This window comes from Apteryx mantelli, chromosome 4, assembly GCF_036417845.1.
Source record: "Apteryx mantelli isolate bAptMan1 chromosome 4, bAptMan1.hap1, whole genome shotgun sequence".
In the NCBI taxonomy this organism is placed as follows: Eukaryota; Metazoa; Chordata; class Aves; order Apterygiformes; family Apterygidae; genus Apteryx; species Apteryx mantelli.
The window spans coordinates 19771680-19795984 of NC_089981.1; the positions used below are offsets into that span (position 1 = coordinate 19771680).

Genomic DNA, 24305 nt, shown 5'->3' on the forward strand with positions numbered 1-24305 from the left:
TTAGTTCTGGTTTGCCCTCTTCCCATGAACCTGCACTCGGTAAATGCAGGTGTACTCTGGGTTTCCCCAGTTGCTCTGTATGAGAAGTTTTATGTACTGAAAGGCCCTGGGAAGCTCGTTCTGTAAAGAAAATAAGGGGAAAAGCAACAGCTTGACTGGGGCGTAAAGAGCAACAAAACAATCGGTAGGTATCTGCCTCTGCCAGCCCTGCTGCTTCTGGGAAGGAGCAAGCTCTCGAAAGGGGGTGAGAGCAGCTGTGGACATTGGAGGCTCGCTGGTAGCAGGGCTGCTGGGAAGGCCGGGGACATGGGGAAACTCTTGCTGTGGGGGAAGGCATCTGGTGTCCTCCTTGCCACCGCCTGCCTCGGCTGGGCCTGCGCCCCCCTTCCCTCAGCCCCTTCCCTCTGCTGCTTTCTCTGTGCTAACAGAGAGGCCAGGCAGGCGCTCCTGCACGCAGGGCAGCCCGGTGTGCAACCCCGCCAAAGGCCTGCTATCTCCTCCAGCTGCCTTGCCAGCAGGAGCGAGAGTGCGGGCAGAGGGAGGCACACTGGGAAGAGAGGATGCCGTCCAGCCTGCTGCCAGGACTGACGGTGTTGCCCACTGGCCCCTCTGCCCAGGGAGAAACCACCCACAGTCTTTCTGCCACGGATTTGCAGGCAAACCTCTTTTCCTCCCAGGCATCTTGCCCACATGCACTTCCTTTACCTTCAGAGGAAAGGTCTGAATGGCCTCTTTTTCCTCGTCATACATGAAGGTCCCCAGGAGAGTTTCCTCTTCTCCTTCCGCATCCACTCCCTCAGAGACAGAGCACAAGGGGAGCAGGTCAGACTCGACAAAGAGGAACCGTGCACACTGCATGCGGACCTGTTATTCGCCCAGCCCCTGCTGGGGCGCTAGCGGTAGGTGGGTGCAGGCTCTGGTGAAGCGGAGTCTGCTCCTTGAGTTTTGATCAAGAGCCTTGAGATGCTTGGCCAAAACAAGTCTTAAGAGCGATAAAGCCATCCCGACCCTGGAAATAGCCCCTCAGGCCACTGCAGTGCTCAGGAGAAGCCAGGACACGACTCTCCAAGGATGCACAAAGATGAGCAGGTCCCCGTTAAGGGCTTTTCCCCATGGCCAGAGCCAAGCCAGAAGTGCCTGGCAAAGACTTACAGACACAGTGAAATCTCTGGGGGCGCTGCTGATGGTCCCAGATGCCTTGAGGATGTGCTGCACGGTGACAGCAGTCGGTCGGATTTGTGCAGGCAACCTAATGACCACCTGGCCCCGAGACCCTTGGAAAGGCCAGCAGTGCCCCGGGGAAACGTCTGGCTGCAAGCAAAAGACAACAGTAAAGAGTAGTGAGGGAGTGGCAGAGCCAGCACCACTACCCATGTAGGCAGCAGCACAGGCGCCTGTTTGTCTATGGGCTGTATTCCAGCTGATAAATGAATAGTGTGTGAGGAAATGGGCAGAAGCACGAGGCCTTCTTCCCACCTGATAAAGGGCACTCTCAGTATTCCTGAAAAGAGGAAACTTTTGATTAGGAAAGCATGAAATCTGCCACCCCATATCCGAGTCAGGGTCCTACAGCTACAGCTCTGCCCAGCAGCTCTGCAGCTCCCCTCGCTCTCTCCCCCAAGCCTCCCACCCCATCGAAGAATGGAAGGGACTATCAGGGATGGGGTAGGCAAATGGGGGTGCTAAGGAGAAACTCCTTCACCCAACTGTGACCAGGGCTTCTGGCAGGATGCTGCAGTTCTGTTCAGTGCAGTGTTCCTCCTAAGGGGAACCACTGATTTGTAGCAAGCCAAGCCCTGTATTAGACCTTAGGTTTCAGGAACCGGATCAGTGCTGTGGGTTTGAGCAAGACCAAAGGACAGAGGGGAGATGCCCTGGCACTTGTCCCCAACTTGGCAGGAAGGAATGAAACCAGCACTGATGATTTCTGCTAGGATACCTGCAAAATTGTATCTGGAGGGTTTGCAGCAGAAAGGAACCAACACACCCCGCAGAGCCAATTATCTTCCCACTCATAGCTCTTCGATGTTCTCTGCCTGTCGATGGTGGCACCTGAAATGAGGAGAGAGCAGCTGAGGGCAGCTCTAAACTCAAGGTCTGCAGCTCCAGATAACCTTAATGTAAACTCAGTGGAGAGGAATAGAGCTCTTCTGTGAGCACCGAAACGTTTGTAGGGGCAGTGCCAGAGGCACCAGTGAGGGGCCTGATCCCAGGCCTGGGAGTGAATCCAAGAGAGCCACTCTGCCACAAACTCGCTTTTGGACCCCAAGACGTCACTTCATCTCCCTCCGCCTTGGTGAGCAGCCTCCTTTTAGGAGGTCTATACAGAAGCACAAGGCAAGGAGACTTGACTTCCTGTGCGCATACCTGAGCTTTTCAGAGCCCAGTCAGACACCTGCATGCGGTCTTCCCAACTTGTCTGAGACATTGCCTGCTTCGTTTGCTGAACTTCCTGGAAAAGACATGCATGAACACAAAAAATGACCACATCAGCAGGCAGTTCAGTGTGACCACTGCGTCCTAGCACAGTGAGTCTGTGTTAGAAAAATGCAAGAGAAGCCTAGTCCAAGGAGCGGCAAGACTCAATGCTTTCTGATGTGAAAAGCGAGGACCGGTGAATAGCACCTTTGCCCACAGCCATAGTGCAGACGTGGGTCAGACTCCCCACACCCTCGTCTCCACCCCCCCGGCTCTCCAGGTCAGGCTCAGGCTCTGCCAGCACCGGCTGCTCCCGTGAGTGTTCCTGTGTCTCGTCACTGCTTCAGGGGTCAGGCCAGAGCTACCAGAGGCACGGGCGTGCCAAGAGGAGGCTGTCGGGAGTCCTCCACTGCCTGAAGTGGCCTGGCTAAAGGTGGCCTGGAGAAGGGGCTTCATAGAGGACAAGCTCAACCAGCAAGCTCCTGGGAAGGGATGGGTGCCTGAGGTGAGCAAGAAAACCCCACCAACCACCCCGGGAAGTGCCTTGCAGGGGTCCTGCTCATCCAAGCCCTCTTCCACCAAATGCGGGATCACCTTCTTCACGTTGCACATCTCCACACTCAGGTGAGCCGTCTGCTCCGTCAGAAGCTGCATCTCCTGGGCTTGCTCCCTCAACAGAGCAAGCGAGGTCCTGAAGACAGTGGGAAAGCAGATCCTGTCAGAGAGCTGCCCAGCCCCTGCTGGGGGCCTGCAAGCTCAGGGAGGAGAAGAGACACGTGTGCTTGGGCCCCCTTTTCTTTCCCTGCTTTGCCAGGTTTAGCAAAAGGCAAAGACACGAGGGAAAGACATGAGCCCTGTCCCTTCTGCAAGGGAGCGCAAAGAGCATGAGGTCGATTGACGCTACTCCACAGAATCAGCAGAACTGTTTCTTACCACAGGGGCTGCAGTTCTGCTGCAGACAGCCCTAGCAGCTCCTGAAAGGCAAAGGCTCTCCATTAGAATGAATATGCACTCCCAGAACTGCCGGGGCTTCCCAGAGGGGGCTTCTCTGGGGAGACATGGCCTAAGCTGCTGCTTCTGTGACTCACTCTGCATGGAACCGGCTGAGTCGGTGAGTCATCCAAGCACCACCAGCAGCGCTCCTTTGCAGGACTTTCCTCTCCCACAACAACAGTCACTCACCTGTGTCACTTCCTTTGCCCACATTGTCCATGCTGGCAGCAACACCACACAGTAAACACCAGCTGTAATTCACATCACCAAAATACAGTTATTTTACTAGGAGTTCTAAAGATCCCTGTGGTCACGTTGTCTCCTCTCAGACTGGGGTAGCAACAGGTTAGCTGAGGACATGGGGACCTGGTGCGGAGAGAGGACGTGACTCCAGCTGGGAGCCCTTGCCCCAGGCCTCAGGGGTCTACACAACTGTCCTCTCCAGGCATGCTTGGTGCCCCAGAGCTCCTCCCCATTTCCCCTTACTGCTCCTGCGAGCACCAAAACCAGGCTCCATGGGCCTTCTAAGAGCTACTTCTCCATCACGCCACCTGCACTGCCCTTCTGAGAAGCCCCAAATCAGCTGGGCTCTGCTTCCAGGTCTGACCCTGGCTGCCTGTCCTTGCCTCTGCTTCCCTCAGCACAACACACCTCTGAGCAGTGTTGCGATACTGGAGCAGCAGAGTGAGGGGCAATGCAGAGCTGGGCCCATCTGAGGGATGGGCTCGCCACCTGGAACTCATTTCCACAAGAGAGAAGGACTCTCTCTAGCCTCCCCTCCACAGCTGCAAAGCCTTCTCTCTCTCTCTCTCTCTCTCTCTCTCTCTCTCTGTCTGCCTGGCAGGGAGACCACCAAGCTTCCTTTGATTTGGACATCCTCAGGAAGCACTTGGGCCATGGGAGTTTCTACAGAGACCACCCAAAAGGGCAAGCTGCAAAATAGGCGGGACCTCTGTCCAAGAGGGTCCTGCTTGGCCCACTTCCTAACGCTGTGTGCATCGATATCAGTTCTTAGGCAGGGTGGGCTCCACTTGCAGAGAGCATCTCAGGAGCACCCTGAGTCCCTGAAACGGGAAACTGGAAGGCGCCCTAGTGCCTCTCCCTCACCCTGAGAGTTGGCACCCAGCCTGTTGGTGCTACTGCTGACAGGTGTCTGCTCATGAGAGCTCACCAAGAGTGACTGGGATCAACAAGAGGAGGATTTTCAAGGGCGATCTCTTGCCTGAAAAAAAGGGAGCCTCGTTGTTATGAATGCTCCAAGTCTGGGGCAAAGCCCTTCCCAGGTGGATTTTCCTGTACAGGAGGCAGAGGAGCGAGTTTGGCAGTCTGCTGCTGCTGGCAGAAAGCTGACAGACCAACCCCCAAAAGGCACATGGTCTCTGTCAGCCCTGTTCCACAGGGCGGGCAGCTCTTCCGGGAAGAAAGTGCTCCAAGAGCACCTTTGGAAAAGGAGTTTCCATAAGCCAGGGAAATAAACAGATCTGGCAAGGGAAAACAGCTTTCTGGCAGTCTTTGTGCTGCGCTTGCTTTCTCTTTTGCTAAGGAAGGAGGCGTGCTTTCCCTGGAGATCCCCGGGATCTTTTCTGGGGGGTGTTTTTCCACCCAACAGGAAGAGGAGGAAGGAGCCTTGCAGGGCTCCTCTGCCAGAGCCTGCTGCCCAGACACATTTGCGAGGTGCTGTGCTGCCCCCCGGCCCCCTCAAAAGCGCACCCCGCATTAGGCTGCATCTGCGCTGCCAACCCAGCCGGACACCCAGGCAGAAGAAACTGGCCTCATACCGATTCTCCAAGCACCGGCCGGGCCCGGCGGCATCCTCCGCCATGTCGCTGGCAGCGCTGCTGCCGGAGGAGGCTGTCGGTGCCTCTCGCCTCCTTCCACGGGGAGCTCTCCCTCTCGCCATTTCTGGGGGAGGCCAAGCTCTCAGCTCAGCTGGACCCCTTCAGGCCCAGGAGTTTGGCTGGCGCACGGCAAGGCACCGACCCGATCCTCGGAAGCAAGGGGCCTGCTGAGAGCAGAGGGCTGCGAGGCCACCGCAAGCTGCTGCCAGCTGCCGAGGGGCGGCGGCCCTGACCTCACAGCAGGCCCTGCCGTGGGGCGTGGTGGTGGCTGTGAGGCCACACTGGAGCTAGGTGGGGGGGGCTGGGGACACCCGGCGGGCTCTCCTCGGGCAGCGCATTTAGCCATAGGAGCGTGTTTGTTCCTCGTTTTGTACAGCCCTGGGGGCCCGGAGGGTCCCCGTGTGGGGGCACCGGATGTGCTGCGGGCACTGGGCAGCACGGCCCGTACCAGTGTCCCAGCGAGGTGGCATGGGGGCACAGGGCCTCCAGAGCATGGGCCACGTGTGTCCTGCCCACCTGGGTCAGGGCCACCCCTGGCAGCCATAGGGAGCCCACGGGGCAGTGCGGGGGCTGCCGGTGCAGGGTCAAGCCAGGCTGGGTCTGTGCAGGGCTCCAGCCACCCAGCCACACTGGGGTGGCAGGAGGGGGAGTGGGGCCCTCGCGCCCTTGGGGCAGGACGGGACTTGGGGGCAATGCTCCAGGTGGGCCTGGGCCTCCCTCCCTCAGCCGACTCTTGTTTGGGGCTCCCACAGGCGCCGGGCATGGCCTTGGTGGCCATCGTGTACCTGCTCTTGCCCAGCTTGTACCTCAGTTGCCGCCCCCGCCTTCCCTTTGCCCTGGCCACGGGGGTCACCCTTTCCCTGCTACGGCCCTGCAGTGCTTGGGGTCCTGGGCATGTGGCTATGGAGGGACGCAGGCCCCAGGACACCCTGGCATCTGGGTATGGGGGGATACAGTCCCAGAGGGCACCCCAGAATCCTGGTATCTGGGTATGGCGAGGGTACAGCACGCTAGGACCCTCTGAGACCCTGGTATCTGGATATGGTGGAAGAGAGCCCCCAGGGCCCCCCAGGACCCCAGTGTGTGGGTATGGGCGAGGAGACACAGCCTGACAGGGCCTGCTAGGAGCCTGGTACATGGGGAACACAGAACCACAGGAGGGTGGAGTTTGGAAAGCACCTGTGGAGATGGTCTCCCTTGCTCCAGCAGGGTCACCTAGAGCAGGTTGCCCAGGACCGTGTCCAGACGGCTTGTAAATATCTCCAAAGATGGGGATGCCACAACCTCTCTGGGACACCTCTTCCAGAATGCTACGTACATTGCTTTGTTTTTTCTCTTCCACAGTACTATGTCACAACATTTACCTCAGTTCATATCTGGAAATTAAAAGAATTCTCCGAGAGATTTAACCACCTACGTCTTCTCCAGAATCACAACGGTTAACTGGGCACGAGGGGCGGGGCCACCTAACGGCCCCCTGGGCGCGCGCGGGGAGAGGGGGAGGGTCCCCAGAGCGCGGGAGCTAACGGCCGCCTGCTGGGCGCTACCGGTCAGTGACAGTCAGCGGGGAGAGCCGGTTGCGGGAGAGGCGCGGGGGGGGGGCGGCGCTGCTCCCCGGCCCCGCTGAGGGGAGGGAGGGAGGGAGGCCTGGCCTGGCCTGGCCCGGCGCCGGCAACAAAAATCTCTTTCTAGAGCTAGCACCCAAGACAAGTCAGTCCGCAGACACCTAAGAAAAGTGGAGAGGGAGATTCTTGTACCTTTCCCTTCCAAAGGAGGCCAATCTTTCAGCTTTGCTTAGTTCACCCTTCTTTACCTCTCTTATTTTACCTGAAACAATTAAAGGCGTTTGAGCCAAACACAGCAGACTCGGTGTCCTTGTAGTGAGAGAATTTGCTCCAGGAATGGTTTGAAAGGCTGTTTATACCGAATTTACCGAGTCCATGTCCTACTTCTCCAAGGAAAGAGCACCCCGTGCTCTCTAGCTTGGTGACTAGTGGCCACAGGAGGTAGAATAGCTTCACAAAAGGACCAAGAAGCACCAGCCTCCAGCTAGTTAATATGCTAGTAGCCAAAAAATATATAAGCACATTGAAAACATCAAAAAGTAAATTTATTATCCCTTGGCAGCTCTTGTATATACTGCTCTGGATACTTGGTTTCATCATAGCCAACCAATCAACTTGTTTTTTAATAGCCAGAGCATGGTTCCCCTGTAAACATTCCCCAGAGCTGCACAGCACCCTGCAGCTAGGGCAACTTATCCTTGTCCCCAAGCTAGCTGTACAGTCGTGAGACAAGCAGAGCTGGCAATAATATTTACAGTTATGGCCATGGTTATACAACGTATGACCAAGCTCACAAAAGTTTCTCACCCCAAATATCCTTCCTGACATCTTAACACCATAATAATGTTCATCGTGTAAAGGAAGGAAACAGGTCTTGGGATAACTAAACCTGTTGTTCGGCTTAAAAATCCCCCAACCCTCATTCCCCTCGGATAGGAGGATGATACATACATTAACAAGTAGCAGATCCTCAGACAAGGGGATGTCACTCAGCACGACCTCCTTGTGCACAGAGGACCCCAGTTTGTCATGCAGCTCTTCTGCTCAGCTTAACAGCTCTGCATCTGTCAGATCACTGCTGTAAGTGCTGTGAGACTCCCAGCAAAACAGACATGATTGTTGCTGGCCTTTAGATCAGTTAAAGAGGGCTGCTTTTTGTCTGTAATTTTGGAGTGGGGGATAGAGAGTAGGGCTCTGCGTACCCCACCCCCAACAGCTTTTACAAGAATGATAGCCAGGCAGAAAGTCTGATCGAGACAGCGCTCTGACTTTGCTGGAGAGTATCGAGCCATCCTAAAAATTTCTCAGCATTCATAGTGCTTAAAGCAGTAGCAGGAGAATATAGAGTCATGCATACTGGCAGCTTCAAGGTGGAGCTGAGCACAATCACCAGGTTCAAACAGGCTGTGTAAATGGTCAAAAACTTGCTCTCCACCCTCAAACAAATGTTTCATAAGCTTCATGTAGTGAAAACTGATCTAAATTAACATATTGGTATTCTTCTCCACATTGCCCAGTCCTGAACCTCTGGATCGGCCATTCCCACTGCCAGACATGCTCCATGGAAGCCACGGGGTGGTCTGCTGCCTCCTCCACCACCTCTGCTGCATTTTGAGGGGGGGATCAGGGGGTAAAGCCGGGCTTTCAAATGACCTCCTGAGGACTTGGCAGAGCAGCTGGTGGCCAACCCTGGGAGATATCCTCATGATGTATGAAAGCCTCTTGCTCTGCAGGGGGCTGCAGTAACCGGGGAGTTGTTTCCAGGGGGTCATCTCACACCCTGGTGGGAGAAATGTTCACTGGCCCATCAGGTTCAGAAAAGCAGTTTGCACTTAAGAGCCCTTGTGATCCCTGTAACCCCTTGCCAACAAGATGCTTACGGTGACACAAAGTTCGTTTAGCTTTCCTAATTAGCAGTCTTCATTGAAACTATTTTTTTCTCTTTCGCTAGCCTGCAAGCCAAGGCCCCAGAAGCAACAGAACAATGAACTCTTTTTTTGAGCAGTGCCCTCCCAGTTACATCACAGAAAACATAATCATCACGGTCTTTGAGTGTTAAAACCGTTTACTCGCTGTTGCACCCCCCAAAAAACTGGCTTAGCTTTACCAATTAATGGCCTTGTTTGTAACTGAGTTTTGCTTCACTGTCCTGCGAACAATAGCCACAGCTTCATCAGCACAGCCAGCACTTGTATGAGTACCTTCCTGACTTCTGACAGCCTCTGTCATAGCACCGTCATCAGCCCGTTTATCACCTCCATCCCGCCTGCTGCTCCTCTGTCCTGAATAATAATCATGCTCATTCAGCTCTGCAACATCCCCATGGTTCTTCCTGCTCCGCCTCCATGGTCTATCAGGCCAGTCTTGACTGCATGCTTGGTCTGCCTCTTCTTTGCAGCATTGACCTAAGAACAAGAAAACACATATAGCACCAGCCTGCACCCCAGTAATGGTCTTAGAGGGAGCTGCAAGATCCCCCCACAACCATGAGCAAAGGGAGCTCCTTCAGACCAGCCACCCTCTCTGTGTGACACTCACCTCAAAATAATAGTTTGCAATTCACAGGCCCGTTGGCCAGTTCTTCTGGTTCACATGGTCCTTTGGGGGAATCTTTTCGGGGCTTTTTCTTGTCGTCCCCATGCACATGTTCTTCTGAAGCCGGCATTTTGTTCTGGTTTTCCATTTCTGCAGACGGTGTTGCCCGTGCCTTAAAGCGCTATGCAAAGCCCAAAGTCTGCCGCAGTAATACTGCATGGTCACCCTGTTGGGCTGGGACCGGATGCAGGGGCCTTTTGGTTCAGCTCACAGAACTGGTCTCTGTTTTGTACCTGACAGGGTTTGCACAGGGGGCCCCTTGGTGGTCTCCGAGGAGGGGTCTGTAGCGCTTGGGCACGTTCCAGCATGCTTGTGCTCGCCACCCTTTTGGTGCCACCCCTCCGCCCTCTTGAAGTTCCCCCCACCCCAGATGTGTTAGGGCTTGATCTGCAGCCTTGAGAAGTGGGAGGCCCCGAACCTGCTTTTTACTTTTTTTAATTACTTTCTATTCGCAATTAACTTCCATTATTCATTCCATTACCTCTTATTAAAGGATGTTTTATCCATTTTAAACCTAGGCTTTTGTGGCTATGTATACTTAATTTATTTGTTCTTATAAATGTGTATATATGTGCTTTGCATATACACATATCTAAATATATATGTAATAGCGTATGTATGGATAAATAAAACATGTTTTTTTACATATTTGTACACTCATATCTATGTATATATATATTTCTATTAAAGTTCCTATTGCGTGTAAGTGACTATCTTAGGTAAAAGTGAGCAGCTAGGGTGGGTCTGTGCAAAAATGGAGAGGACATCCTGAAAAAAACCCTACAACATAAGGCACAGGCGTGTTGAAAGATGAGTGAAGGAGCAAGCCTCCTTCTGCCCTCTCCTAGCTTTGCAGTGCTTGACATTGTGGTGTCGGGGTCCTTTCAGTTCAGTTGCTTCTGCAGGTGAAAAGCAGGCTCACCGTGAACCCTGCACGGAAGGGGTCAGAGGTGTGGGGATCTTTCAGCCCAAGCTCTGCTAGGCTCTGACTCCTTCCTGGGCTCAAGTGGGTGGTGCCCGTAGTGCTCAAGGATTAGAGAAAAAGAACGGCTATGCAAGCATTGTCTCCTTTTGCTTTATTAGGAAAACATCTGTGAGGTGGAGAGAAAGCAGAAAGGCCGAGGAACAAACACCTCACTGCGTGAAAGCAAGAAACGGGCTGGTTTTGAGAGCGCCTGTGAAATGACATTGATCCACAGCAAAGTGAACTGCCACATCTCTTCTCTTCTTGCCTTCTTTTTTTCATTCTTGGTCCGAGAAGGTCTCGCCCTGTCTTCTGGCTAATGGCATTAGTTCTGGTTTGCCCTCTTCCCATGAACCTGCACTCGGTAAATGCAGGTGTACTCTGGGTTTCCCCAGTTGCTCTGTATGAGAAGTTTTATGTACTGAAAGGCCCTGGGAAGCTCGTTCTGTAAAGAAAATAAGGGGAAAAGCAACAGCTTGACTGGGGCGTAAAGAGCAACAAAACAATCGGTAGGTATCTGCCTCTGCCAGCCCTGCTGCTTCTGGGAAGGAGCAAGCTCTCGAAAGGGGGTGAGAGCAGCTGTGGACATTGGAGGCTCGCTGGTAGCAGGGCTGCTGGGAAGGCCGGGGACATGGGGAAACTCTTGCTGTGGGGGAAGGCATCTGGTGTCCTCCTTGCCACCGCCTGCCTCGGCTGGGCCTGCGCCCCCCTTCCCTCAGCCCCTTCCCTCTGCTGCTTTCTCTGTGCTAACAGAGAGGCCAGGCAGGCGCTCCTGCACGCAGGGCAGCCCGGTGTGCAACCCCGCCAAAGGCCTGCTATCTCCTCCAGCTGCCTTGCCAGCAGGAGCGAGAGTGCGGGCAGAGGGAGGCACACTGGGAAGAGAGGATGCCGTCCAGCCTGCTGCCAGGACTGACGGTGTTGCCCACTGGCCCCTCTGCCCAGGGAGAAACCACCCACAGTCTTTCTGCCACGGATTTGCAGGCAAACCTCTTTTCCTCCCAGGCATCTTGCCCACATGCACTTCCTTTACCTTCAGAGGAAAGGTCTGAATGGCCTCTTTTTCCTCGTCATACATGAAGGTCCCCAGGAGAGTTTCCTCTTCTCCTTCCGCATCCACTCCCTCAGAGACAGAGCACAAGGGGAGCAGGTCAGACTCGACAAAGAGGAACCGTGCACACTGCATGCGGACCTGTTATTCGCCCAGCCCCTGCTGGGGCGCTAGCGGTAGGTGGGTGCAGGCTCTGGTGAAGCGGAGTCTGCTCCTTGAGTTTTGATCAAGAGCCTTGAGATGCTTGGCCAAAACAAGTCTTAAGAGCGATAAAGCCATCCCGACCCTGGAAATAGCCCCTCAGGCCACTGCAGTGCTCAGGAGAAGCCAGGACACGACTCTCCAAGGATGCACAAAGATGAGCAGGTCCCCGTTAAGGGCTTTTCCCCATGGCCAGAGCCAAGCCAGAAGTGCCTGGCAAAGACTTACAGACACAGTGAAATCTCTGGGGGCGCTGCTGATGGTCCCAGATGCCTTGAGGATGTGCTGCACGGTGACAGCAGTCGGTCGGATTTGTGCAGGCAACCTAATGACCACCTGGCCCCGAGACCCTTGGAAAGGCCAGCAGTGCCCCGGGGAAACGTCTGGCTGCAAGCAAAAGACAACAGTAAAGAGTAGTGAGGGAGTGGCAGAGCCAGCACCACTACCCATGTAGGCAGCAGCACAGGCGCCTGTTTGTCTATGGGCTGTATTCCAGCTGATAAATGAATAGTGTGTGAGGAAATGGGCAGAAGCACGAGGCCTTCTTCCCACCTGATAAAGGGCACTCTCAGTATTCCTGAAAAGAGGAAACTTTTGATTAGGAAAGCATGAAATCTGCCACCCCATATCCGAGTCAGGGTCCTACAGCTACAGCTCTGCCCAGCAGCTCTGCAGCTCCCCTCACTCTCTCCCCCAAGCCTCCCACCCCATCGAAGAATGGAAGGGACTATCAGGGATGGGGTAGGCAAATGGGGGTGCTAAGGAGAAACTCCTTCACCCAACTGTGACCAGGGCTTCTGGCAGGATGCTGCAGTTCTGTTCAGTGCAGTGTTCCTCCTAAGGGGAACCACTGATTTGTAGCAAGCCAAGCCCTGTATTAGACCTTAGGTTTCAGGAACCGGATCAGTGCTGTGGGTTTGAGCAAGACCAAAGGACAGAGGGGAGATGCCCTGGCACTTGTCCCCAACTTGGCAGGAAGGAATGAAACCAGCACTGATGATTTCTGCTAGGATACCTGCAAAATTGTATCTGGAGGGTTTGCAGCAGAAAGGAACCAACACACCCCGCAGAGCCAATTATCTTCCCACTCATAGCTCTTCGATGTTCTCTGCCTGTCGATGGTGGCACCTGAAATGAGGAGAGAGCAGCTGAGGGCAGCTCTAAACTCAAGGTCTGCAACTCCAGATAACCTTAATGTAAACTCAGTGGAGAGGAATAGAGCTCTTCTGTGAGCACCGAAACGTTTGTAGGGGCAGTGCCAGAGGCACCAGTGAGGGGCCTGATCCCAGGCCTGGGAGTGAATCCAAGAGAGCCACTCTGCCACAAACTCGCTTTTGGACCCCAAGACGTCACTTCATCTCCCTCCGCCTTGGTGAGCAGCCTCCTTTTAGGAGGTCTATACAGAAGCACAAGGCAAGGAGACTTGACTTCCTGTGCGCATACCTGAGCTTTTCAGAGCCCAGTCAGACACCTGCATGCGGTCTTCCCAACTTGTCTGAGACATTGCCTGCTTCGTTTGCTGAACTTCCTGGGAAAGACATGCGTGAACACAAAAAATGACCACATCAGCAGGCAGTTCAGTGTGACCACTGCGTCCTAGCACAGTGAGTCTGTGTTAGAAAAATGCAAGAGAAGCCTAGTCCAAGGAGCGGCAAGACTCAATGCTTTCTGATGTGAAAAGCGAGGACCGGTGAATAGCACCTTTGCCCACAGCCATAGTGCAGACGTGGGTCAGACTCCCCACACCCTCGTCTCCACCCCCCCGGCTCTCCAGGTCAGGCTCAGGCTCTGCCAGCACCGGCTGCTCCCGTGAGTGTTCCTGTGTCTCGTCACTGCTTCAGGGGTCAGGCCAGAGCTACCAGAGGCACGGGCGTGCCAAGAGGAGGCTGTCGGGAGTCCTCCACTGCCTGAAGTGGCCTGGCTAAAGGTGGCCTGGAGAAGGGGCTTCATAGAGGACAAGCTCAACCAGCAAGCTCCTGGGAAGGGATGGGTGCCTGAGGTGAGCAAGAAAACCCCACCAACCACCCCGGGAAGTGCCTTGCAGGGGTCCTGCTCATCCAAGCCCTCTTCCACCAAATGCGGGATCACCTTCTTCACGTTGCACATCTCCACACTCAGGTGAGCCGTCTGCTCCGTCAGAAGCTGCATCTCCTGGGCTTGCTCCCTCAACAGAGCAAGCGAGGTCCTGAAGACAGTGGGAAAGCAGATCCTGTCAGAGAGCTGCCCAGCCCCTGCTGGGGGCCTGCAAGCTCAGGGAGGAGAAGAGACACGTGTGCTTGGGCCCCCTTTTCTTTCCCTGCTTTGCCAGGTTTAGCAAAAGGCAAAGACACGAGGGAAAGACATGAGCCCTGTCCCTTCTGCAAGGGAGCGCAAAGAGCATGAGGTCGATTGACGCTACTCCACAGAATCAGCAGAACTGTTTCTTACCACAGGGGCTGCAGTTCTGCTGCAGACAGCCCTAGCAGCTCCTGAAAGGCAAAGGCTCTCCATTAGAATGAATATGCACTCCCAGAACTGCCGGGGCTTCCCAGAGGGGGCTTCTCTGGGGAGACATGGCCTAAGCTGCTGCTTCTGTGACTCACTCTGCATGGAACCGGCTGAGTCGGTGAGTCATCCAAGCACCACCAGCAGCGCTCCTTTGCAGGACTTTCCTCTCCCACAACAACAGTCACTCACCTGTGTCACTTCCTTTGCCCACATTGTCCATGCTGGCAGCAACACCACACAGTAAACACCAGCTGTAATTCACATCACCAAAATACAGTTATTTTACTAGGAGTTCTAAAGATCCCTGTGGTCACGTTGTCTCCTCTCAGACTGGGGTAGCAACAGGTTAGCTGAGGACATGGGGACCTGGTGCGGAGAGAGGACGTGACTCCAGCTGGGAGCCCTTGCCCCAGGCCTCAGGGGTCTACACAACTGTCCTCTCCAGGCATGCTTGGTGCCCCAGAGCTCCTCCCCATTTCCCCTTACTGCTCCTGCGAGCACCAAAACCAGGCTCCATGGGCCTTCTAAGAGCTACTTCTCCATCACGCCACCTGCACTGCCCTTCTGAGAAGCCCCAAATCAGCTGGGCTCTGCTTCCAGGTCTGACCCTGGCTGCCTGTCCTTGCCTCTGCTTCCCTCAGCACAACACACCTCTGAGCAGTGTTGCGATACTGGAGCAGCAGAGTGAGGGGCAATGCAGAGCTGGGCCCATCTGAGGGATGGGCTCGCCACCTGGAACTCATTTCCACAAGAGAGAAGGACTCTCTCTAGCCTCCCCTCCACAGCTGCAAAGCCTTTCTCTCTCTCTCTCTCTCTCTCTCTCTCTCTCTCTCTCTCTCTCTCTCTCTCTCTCTGTCTGCCTGGCAGGGAGACCACCAAGCTTCCTTTGATTTGGACATCCTCAGGAAGCACTTGGGCCATGGGAGTTTCTACAGAGACCACCCAAAAGGGCAAGCTGCAAAATAGGCGGGACCTCTGTCCAAGAGGGTCCTGCTTGGCCCACTTCCTAACGCTGTGTGCATCGATATCAGTTCTTAGGCAGGGTGGGCTCCACTTGCAGAGAGCATCTCAGGAGCACCCTGAGTCCCTGAAACGGGAAACTGGAAGGCGCCCTAGTGCCTCTCCCTCACCCTGAGAGTTGGCACCCAGCCTGTTGGTGCTACTGCTGACAGGTGTCTGCTCATGAGAGCTCACCAAGAGTGACTGGGATCAACAAGAGGAGGATTTTCAAGGGCGATCTCTTGCCTGAAAAAAAGGGAGCCTCGTTGTTATGAATGCTCCAAGTCTGGGGCAAAGCCCTTCCCAGGTGGATTTTCCTGTACAGGCGGCAGAGGAGCGAGTTTGGCAGTCTGCTGCTGCTGGCAGAAAGCTGACAGACCAACCCCCAAAAGGCACATGGTCTCTGTCAGCCCTGTTCCACAGGGCGGGCAGCTCTTCCGGGAAGAAAGTGCTCCAAGAGCACCTTTGGAAAAGGAGTTTCCATAAGCCAGGGAAATAAACAGATCTGGCAAGGGAAAACAGCTTTCTGGCAGTCTTTGTGCTGCGCTTGCTTTCTCTTTTGCTAAGGAAGGAGGCGTGCTTTCCCTGGAGATCCCCGGGATCTTTTCTGGGGGGTGTTTTTCCACCCAACAGGAAGAGGAGGAAGGAGCCTTGCAGGGCTCCTCTGCCAGAGCCTGCTGCCCAGACACATTTGCGAGGTGCTGTGCTGCCCCCCGGCCCCCTCAAAAGCGCACCCCGCATTAGGCTGCATCTGCGCTGCCAACCCAGCCGGACACCCAGGCAGAAGAAACTGGCCTCATACCGATTCTCCAAGCACCGGCCGGGCCCGGCGGCATCCTCCGCCATGTCGCTGGCAGCGCTGCTGCCGGAGGAGGCTGTCGGTGCCTCTCGCCTCCTTCCACGGGGAGCTCTCCCCCTCGCCATTTCTGGGGGAGGCCAAGCTCTCAGCTCAGCTGGACCCCTTCAGGCCCAGGAGTTTGGCTGGTGCACGGCAAGGCACCGACCCGATCCTCGGAAGCAAGGGGCCTGCTGAGAGCAGAGGGCTGCGAGGCCACCGCAAGCTGCTGCCAGCTGCCGAGGGACGGCGGCCCTGACCTCACAGCAGGCCCTGCCGTGGGGCGTGGTGGTGGCTGTGAGGTCACACTGGAGCTAGGTGGGGGGGGCTGGGGACACCCGGCGGGCTCTCCTCGGGCAGCGCATTTAGCCATAGGAGCGTGTTTGTTCCTCGTTTTGTACAGCCCTGGGGGCCCGGAGGGTCCCCGTGTGGGGGCACCGGATGTGCTGCGGGCACTGGGCAGCACGGCCCGTACCAGTGTCCCAGCGAGGTGGCATGGGGGCACAGGGCCTCCAGAGCGTGGGCCACGCGTGTCCTGCCCACCTGGGTCAGGGCCACCTCTGGCAGCTATAGGGAGCCCACGGGGCAGTGCGGGGGCTGCCGGTGCAGGGTCAAGCCAGGCTGGGTCTGTGCGGGGCTCCAGCCACCCAGCCACACTGGGGTGGCAGGAGGGGGAGTGGGGCCCTCGCGCCCTTGGGGCAGGACGGGACTTGGGGGCAATGCTCCAGGTGGGCCTGGGCCTCCCTCCCTCAGCCGACTCTTGTTTGGGGCTCCCACAGGCGCCGGGCATGGCCTTGGTGGCCATCGTGTACCTGCTCTTGCCCAGCTTGTACCTCAGTTGCCGCCCCCGCCTTCCCTTTGCCCTGGCCACGGGGGTCACCCTTTCCCTGCTACGGCCCTGCAGTGCTTGGGGTCCTGGGCATGTGGCTATGGAGGGACGCAGGCCCCAGGACACCCTGGCATCTGGGTATGGGGGGATACAGTCCCAGAGGGCACCCCAGAATCCTGGTATCTGGGTATGGCGAGGGTACAGCACGCTAGGACCCTCTGAGACCCTGGTATCTGGATATGGTGGAAGAGAGCCCCCAGGGCCCCCCAGGACCCCAGTGTGTGGGTATGGGCGAGGAGACACAGCCTGACAGGGCCTGCTAGGAGCCTGGTACATGGGGAACACAGAACCACAGGAGGGTGGAGGTTGGAAAGCACCTGTGGAGATGGTCTCCCTTGCTCCAGCAGGGTCACCTAGAGCAGGTTGCCCAGGACCGTGTCCAGACGACCTGTGAATATCTCCAAAGATGGGGATGCCACAACCTCTCTGGGACACCTCTTCCAGTGCTCAGTCACCCTCCTGCTTTGAGCTTTAGACAGTGAAGTTTAAAACAGTTTGGGTGCTCAGTTCTGCTGCCCACATATAGTCAGCTGCCTGTTTTGCCTCCCCCCCAGGTGCACTTTACAAATCCGCCTCTGTTTGGAGTCACATCTGCCAGCCCTCCGTGTGTCTCAGGCCTAGTATGATGTCCCAAGTTGCTTAAATAGGCCTAAGCTTAGGCAACCAAATCAAGCCATGGCTGTCCCCAACAGAAGTCTCTGAATATGAACCGGGGTCTAAACTGCTCTTACAGTCAGTAAAGATCTAGTAGACACAGCAACTCATCACACCAAACGTAGGTGCGTGTTTCAGGGTGAGCCGAACCGCTCTCTAGACTGTAGACTTGGCTGCGCTGACCAGCTCCAAGTTGGCTGCAATGGGAACTTGGAGAAGTACAACCTGTGTCGATACCTAATTACAGAAACAGAGATTAAGTGAAATTTTCCCCACCCTCTTGTCTCTTGCCCTGCCACATTCATAGCAGGGAGAATGGTGTTCAACTGCTTGGTTTCAATTTCTCAAATTAGCACTGCTCAATGGGTTCAATAGTCTAGCCTCAAAGTCTTAGAAATGTGCTCCACTAACTCATGGCATGAGCCAGTGTAATCACAGTGGTCGATATGCACTACCAACTTACTGTATACTAGGAAGTTTCAGTCATACCCTTCTGAACTGTTTGTGCAAGTCTTTGAGAAGTTATTATTGTTATTCTGAAAAGGGGCACAATGTGCACACAGCAGAATCGCATGAAATCTGGGCCCTCACTGTTTCTGAGACAATTACTCAGTTTTTTAGAGGCACCTTACGACAGTCCTAATGAGACCATCTGAGATCTGGAACTCAGAAACATCTGAAGAAAGCTGTCCCTTGCGGCTTAAAAGAAACAAATACTGTCATGATGCTTTTCATCCACAAAATTTCCACTGTCTGTGAAGAACTATCAAGTTTACAGGTACATTCCGAGCTTCCAGGTAATAGGAATAAGTCCTGTAGTCCTCTGTGTGCGAAGGCTGAAAAAGAACAAGTTCTGTGTAGCTTAGCTGGAAGACAAGGAAGGGAAAGGTATTATTTCCAGTGATGCAAGAACATTAAAAAGCAAGCTATGACTACTTGTTCTTGCTGCAGTGTCTGACGCCAGTTGAAAAATGGCACTTTTTTAATGGTAGAGTAAGTAAACAAACAAGGAGGGAAAAGAAGAGAAAGCGTTCTTTCTGTTCAAGACGGGCTGATTTGCAGTGCCTTTTTGGAATCAAGTAAGGGATCCATTGAGTGGCTAGCAGGTCTTTTCCAGCTCCAGTAATTTTTCAGTGCTTGGGTTTAGTATGTACACATGATTTGTCCTCATATCTATGTGCCTATAAGTTTTTACCTTTTCACAGACAATTCTGATAAGTCTAGTAGCAATTTATTTCTGGCTTATTGATTCCCAGTATAGATATAAGCCCTGCTGGCATGAGACTTTGAAAAGCATCATCCAGGAGATTTCCTCTTTGCTTTTATGTCCTGCCAACCAGTTCCTTGCATGAGTATAACCCATGTTCTACTGGGCTGGTTTTGCTTGGTCATCTTTTGCCATGCACACAAAGACTCTGCAAGCAGGTTACACACAGCTTAAGAGTAGACAGCAAGTATTTATTAGCTAAGGCACACACAAGATGATAGCTCAGACCAGCAGGCTACTGAGGTAGGCATTGCTGTGCTCCTGCCCCATCCCACTGAGGCTGCTGGCCAGGTGGGCATCAGCCAGGCTGGGAAGATGCAGCATCTTTCACCCCTGGGAAGGGGCTGAGCCTTCATCCTCCTGGCAACTCTTCTGATTTTCCCCTCAAGGTTTTGTAACATTTCAGGTCAGTATTCTTCCTCTTGGGCCCCTGAGTTAGCATCACCATCTCCACAATTTGACTGCTGTCCGTGTTTTCGTTCATGCGGCTTTAGCTTATGGACTCTTACAGCTCTTCAGCAGTGTTTTTGAGGAGGGCAAAGAGAAGGTCTCGCAGCCTTCCTGCAGGACCTTGGGTCCACGCTCAGAGCCAGGCAGTGGGCTATGAGCAACCCAAGCAACATCTGCTCTTGCCTTACACAACATAATACTTAACCAGGCTGCAGAGAGATGTTTGTGCAGGGCTGGTCACTCCCTTCAGTGGCAAACCTCACTTTGGAACAGCAATGAGATTCAAAGTCAAGGTCTAGAGGGCTTGAAGTACAAACGGTGCCACCTCCTCTGCCTGGGCCAGGGAGAGGAAGGTGTCTGGGAAGGTAACATGCCTGCACATGGCTATGTATATGTCCTGTCAGGGATGGCCTTTTTCAGAAAACATGTGATGGGGGTGGCCACATTGACACCATGTGTAGGTGGGAGGTAACCTGACCAACAACATTGCAGGACTCCATGCAGAGGCGCTTCCCAGCCATCGCCGCTTTGTCTCCAGCAGCATTTGTAGGACCCTCACAGCAGAAGACATGACTGATTCCCTCTTTCCTCCTCTCCCCCCATCACCCAGAACACACCTCCTGACTCTCTACAGCCTGGTCAGTGTCACCGCAGAATACACCCATACCTCTCCCTTCCCCAGGCACCAACCATTACAAAGCAACCTGACGCTCACTGGAGCTATGGACAGGACAAAAGCAACAGCAGGGACAGGGGAATTTCCCTCAACACCCGGGCTGAGTGCTCAGCCCTGACCATGACGACCGAGCAGGAGGAGGAGCAGTTGGTGGGCTCATGACTCCTAGGCCGGGATTATGCACTCTTGCAATTATTGCCCAGATGAACATCCAGCTCAGCTCTGCGCAGAATGGACCAAAAGGGCAGTATGTGTCCTGGACCTGCATGGAGGCCCCATTCACCTTTTTTTTCCAGCTGATCGTATCACTGCATGGCCATCGTTAGCTGGCCGCCTTCCTCCAGCAGATGGTACCTCTGCACAGGTAAAAGGGAGATTTTCTCCAGTCAGCCGCCCCCAGCACCTACGCGGCCTCCACCTGGATCAAGGCCAGCCATCCCCTCCCAGCACCATGCAAACCCTCCTGGGCACTTGGACCATTTTGAATAGTTCTGCCTGTGGCCTGGCTTCACAAAGCCAGCTACAGTGGGTTTCATAGCATGGTCCTGATATGCAGAGCACAGGCGAGGGCATGGCAGCAGTGCGTGCAGACAGAGGGCAGCCACGCCGAGTCTCCTGGGATGGTGCAGGACTGTGCTGGAGGGAGCAGGCCAAAATAGCACAGCCTGCCACCGACAGCAAACAGCCCCTGGCATACGCCACTGCCACGCTGAGCTCATCCTGCTGGGGTGGGAGGAAGGGTCCAAAGTTGTGCCAGGGAAGGTGTCAGACCACTTAAGCAGCCTGGGTGATCTGTGCCAGCGCTCTAGGTCCTGCCCTGGCACCTTGCTGTACTACCACATGTGTAAGCACAAGTCAGGCTGTGGCTTTTAGTTACTTGGCGGTAGCCACGTCTTTTCCAAAAGCTTAGGGGATTTTCTTCTTGGCTCTGGGAATGTGACATAGCCCAGTGTTTTCCAAAGGTGCTCGAAGAAAGGCACAGGTGCTTTGATGCCTTTCCAGGCTATTCAGCTTGGGTTACGCATTCCCTTTTGCTCTACAAGCCTGCCTGAAGGTATGTGGGCTAAGTCCGCTGTCCAACGATACCTTCTGGAAAGGAAAATACAAACAAGCAAAGTTGTTGCTAAAAAGGATGGAGGGGGTGTTATCACCTCACCCACAGAATGACAGAGTGGTTGAGGTTGGAAGGGACCTCTGGAGATCACCTGGTCCAACCCTGCTGCTCAAGCAGGGTCACCTAGAGCCCGTTGCCCAGGATTGTGCCTAGATGGCTTTTGAACCTCTCCAAGGAAGGAGACTGCACAACCTCTCTGGGCAACCTGTCCCAAATGCTGTTCCAGGCTGTTCCACCATCACTTTCAGGGCCCTGGAGAAGGAAAGAACAACTCTCTGTTGCTCTCCCTAATAAATTATAGCCCACCACAGCAGTGCCATCAGACTCTCTTCCCTCTCCTCCTGGAGAGGTCCAACTTTGCAGTCCTGCCTGTGATGGAAGCTAATCGCAGGGCAGAAAAGCCTTCCTGCCACACACGGCCAACAGCTCTGGCCATCAGTGGAGAGCAGCAGTCACATCATGGGCCTTGGGCAGCTGCAACCAGCAGCACCAGTATGACGTGTCATCTCTGATCGCTCACGTGGAGCTCAGGCTTTCCCTCTGCAAACTCCCTGCTGGTTTTTACATGCGTCTTTGAGTCCCAAAGCTGCTTCTCAGGACCAAGCGCCCCAAGTTATGTTCTCTAGGGACAGAAGGAGCAGGAGCAGGCCCACCTGGCAGCCAGAAGTTCCTTTCCTCAATGCCAGCTGCATCCTTCAGGGCTACAACAATCACCACAAAGAAATTTGGAGGCCGCATGGTTGACCCTGGAGACTAGTGGTGGCTGTGAAGTCAGGAAATAAGCTCATGTAGCAATTCAGATGATGCATTGCATCTCCCTTACGTACTTGCTAAAGAAGGAACAGCTCCTCAGTAGTACTGATCAGTGCTTTGGGAAACAGTGTCCCTGAGCAGAAGGAGGAGGAGAAGCTACCTCCTCTTTACTTTTAGGCTGTTGAGTGAGATGTTGAGTATGAAGGTCCCCAGCCCACTGAAAAGTCACTCTGCCCTGCTCCTATGAACACTTTAGATGGGATCACAACCTGGTCACACCGGACTGAACATGGAAGATACCAAGCAAGAAATAAGACAGAGGCATGAAGGTTTTTTTAAAAAACAAAACAACACTCATCTTCATGGGCACATTTTCCTCCTCAGAAGTCTCCTCAGAGCAGCCTTCACCTCCTTGTTTCTCAGGCTGTAAATCAGAGGATTTGAAAAAGGGATCACTACCACAGAGAAAACTGAAGCCCACTTATCTTCATCAACTGCTGAACTAGAGCTGGGCCGTAGGTACATGAGGACAAAACTCACATAGAGCATCATGACAGTTGCTAGGTGGGAGGCACAGGTGGAGCAGGCTTTGCGCCTGCCTTCAGCAGAGCGCATCCTCACGATGGTCACCGCAATGCGGGTGTAGGAGGCAACGATGAGCAGGTTGGTGGTGGTCAGGTTGAAGCCCACAAACACAAACATCACAACCTCGTTGAGCCACGTGTCAGTGGAGGAGAGAACAAACAATGCAGGCCCATCACAGTAGAAGTCATTGATGACGTGAGGACCACAGAAGGAGAGCTGGAGCAAGGTGCTCGTGTGTATGATGGCATTCAGCATCCCCGCAAGGTAAGACCCGGTGACCAGGCACGTGCAGAGTCCAGGAGACATGACGACCCCGTAGAGCAGGGGGCTGCAGATGGCCACGTAGCGGTCATACGCCATGGCAGCCAGAAGGTAGACCTCAGACGTGCCAAAAACAACATAGAAGTAAAATTGCATGAGGCAGCCAGCAAAAGAAATGGCTCTGTGTTTTTCTGAAAGGTCCAACAGCATTTTGGGGCTGATAGTGCAGGAATAGCAAATGTCTAAGAAGGACAAGTTACTGAGGAAAAAGTACATGGGGGTGTGGAGCTGGGGGCTGACCCTGACCAGCACGATGATGCCGAGGTTTCCCACTAGGGTCAGTATGTAGGTGCCCAGGAAGAGGGCGAAGAGGACAGGCTTCAGGCGTGGGTGCTCTGTGAGTCCTGCAAGGGTGAAGTGGGTCACCCTGGTGCAGTTCTCATCCGCCATTGGTACTGTCCTTAGTCGCTGCAGAGAGACATGGAAGGAAGAGGGTGAAAACAATGCTGGATGCAATTTCCACTTCAAAATATCAATGTGAAAAGATGACACTGCCTTTGAGGTTAAATGGAAAAGGAAAAAAGTAAAAGAATTGCTGATTATTCTCTTGCAGTGACAGTAACCTCTTTGGAAGAAGAAAAAAACGCAGCAGTTCTTAGAAATTCTTTTCCATAAGCATCCAACAAAGAAAGCAGGGTGTCACAACCTGTTCTGTGACCCCTGATTCCCTTCCAGGCACAAATCCAGTATCTACATGCGCATTTTGGGGGGCTCATGAGATGTTTCATAAATATAATAACGACAGCTGGGGATCATGCAACCTTGTTCATTTTTCCTATATTTTGATGCAGCAGCTACAGTGCCTAAGCAGTTCCCTCTCAAGGCTCCAGGTAATACAAGGTCCTATCACAAAGCGGAAGGGCATCTTGGAACTTAAAGTTCTGGGGAAAGGTGGCTGTGCTTTCAGGGTGGAAACTGGCCTCTCTTTATCTCTCTACAGACTAGGCAGAGTCTTTCCTTCTGCTCTTGTTTCCTTCATTAGAAGTGAGATTCATTGGACTACCACACTATAGACAAGCTGGAGCCAAAGTGGCCCTCTGGCTTTCCTGGCGGTGGAGAGGATTGGCTCTTCTGACCTGTCATGAACTATTTCTCTTAGATTAAGAAGCCTTCTCCTCTGACGGTAGCTTGACTATGGGAGAGGTTTAAATGAAATGCTCGGGCTTTGAGGCTTGCTCGGTAGATGTCGAAAAGGAGACCAAGGCCAGCTGCCTCCCTGCACGCCATCGTGCACACCAAACAACTCCTTCAGCTAGACGCTTTCACTTTTAACCCTTTGACGCAAGACCTTTTGACAAAGGTTGCCAAGGTGGGTAAATCTTAAGGCAAATCTCCCCTTAATCATTTCCTTTCCAGTTCAGGGGTTTGGTCTCTTTTGCACAGCTGATGTGAAAGTGCTCAAGCAGACATCTAAAATATCTGTTGTTACGTTAGAAGTCCAGCACCAACTGTCATTAAATAATATAGATGTGATGAAACATATCTAATTAGAAACTTCTGTGCTCAGTCAAGTGAGACTACTCTCAGCTTAATTACAGAAGGGCATACTACTTCTCTAGTAGTAGTAGTAGTAGTACCCTTCAAATGCCCTTTCAGAATACTAAGGCATGCCTTAAGCTGTCATTTTCATAGGCTTTAGAAAGGATTTTCCAA

The 24305-nt window shown here is 53.8% G+C and overlaps 3 protein-coding genes and 2 long non-coding RNA genes across 5 annotated transcripts; all 5 read right to left on the minus strand.

The window, feature by feature from the left end:
* LOC136991840 (sperm-associated antigen 4 protein-like) lies at positions 1-3030 on the minus strand. The gene is made up of 6 exons (XM_067295297.1): positions 2947-3030; positions 2368-2452; positions 1940-2052; positions 1153-1311; positions 706-795; positions 1-120 (listed from the first exon to the last, which is right to left on the minus strand). Exons 1-6 carry the CDS (start codon positions 3028-3030, stop codon positions 1-3), a joined length of 651 nt encoding a protein of 216 aa, XP_067151398.1.
* A 17-nt stretch (positions 3031-3047) lies between these two features.
* LOC136991968 (uncharacterized) lies at positions 3048-3543 on the minus strand. The gene is made up of 3 exons (XR_010883996.1): positions 3507-3543; positions 3352-3392; positions 3048-3109 (listed from the first exon to the last, which is right to left on the minus strand). It is a non-coding gene; the product is annotated as an uncharacterized lncRNA (long non-coding RNA).
* Positions 3544-10515: 6972 nt separating this feature from the next.
* LOC136991969 (sperm-associated antigen 4 protein-like) lies at positions 10516-13143 on the minus strand. Its single transcript, XM_067295483.1, has 5 exons — positions 13066-13143; positions 12638-12750; positions 11851-12009; positions 11404-11493; positions 10516-10818 (listed from the first exon to the last, which is right to left on the minus strand). The coding sequence occupies exons 1-5, from the start codon at positions 13124-13126 to the stop codon at positions 10699-10701; spliced, it is 543 nt and encodes a 180-aa protein (XP_067151584.1). The 5' UTR covers positions 13127-13143; the 3' UTR covers positions 10516-10698.
* A 602-nt stretch (positions 13144-13745) lies between these two features.
* LOC136991970 (uncharacterized) lies at positions 13746-14241 on the minus strand. Its single transcript, XR_010883997.1, has 3 exons — positions 14205-14241; positions 14050-14090; positions 13746-13807 (listed from the first exon to the last, which is right to left on the minus strand). It is a non-coding gene; the product is annotated as an uncharacterized lncRNA (long non-coding RNA).
* A 7865-nt stretch (positions 14242-22106) lies between these two features.
* LOC136991841 (olfactory receptor 5J3-like) lies at positions 22107-23042 on the minus strand. The gene has a single exon (XM_067295298.1). It carries the CDS (start codon positions 23040-23042, stop codon positions 22107-22109), a length of 936 nt encoding a protein of 311 aa, XP_067151399.1.
* Positions 23043-24305: the final 1263 nt, after the last annotated feature.

What these genes read in the sequence shown, in the direction of transcription:
- LOC136991840 (XM_067295297.1), bottom strand. Translation starts at nt 3,030, where the DNA reads ATGTGCAACGTGAAGAAGGTGATCCCGCATTTGGTGGAAGAGGGCTTG. An exon ending in GCAAGGCACTTCCCGGGGTG is followed by an intron (nt 2,453 to 2,946) that starts GTTGGTGGGGTT and finishes TGTCTTTTCCAG; the next exon opens with GAAGTTCAGCAAACGAAGCA. An exon ending in CTGGGCTCTGAAAAGCTCAG is followed by an intron (nt 2,053 to 2,367) that starts GTATGCGCACAG and finishes TCCTCATTTCAG; the next exon opens with GTGCCACCATCGACAGGCAG.
- LOC136991969 (XM_067295483.1), bottom strand. Translation starts at nt 13,126, where the DNA reads ATGTCTCAGACAAGTTGGGAAGACCGCATGCAGGTGTCTGACTGGGCT. An exon ending in CTCCAGATACAATTTTGCAG is followed by an intron (nt 12,010 to 12,637) that starts GTATCCTAGCAG and finishes TTTTGCTTGCAG; the next exon opens with CCAGACGTTTCCCCGGGGCA. An exon ending in CCAGAGATTTCACTGTGTCT is followed by an intron (nt 11,494 to 11,850) that starts GTAAGTCTTTGC and finishes TCTGTCTCTGAG; the next exon opens with GGAGTGGATGCGGAAGGAGA.
- LOC136991841 (XM_067295298.1), bottom strand. Translation starts at nt 23,042, where the DNA reads ATGGCGGATGAGAACTGCACCAGGGTGACCCACTTCACCCTTGCAGGA.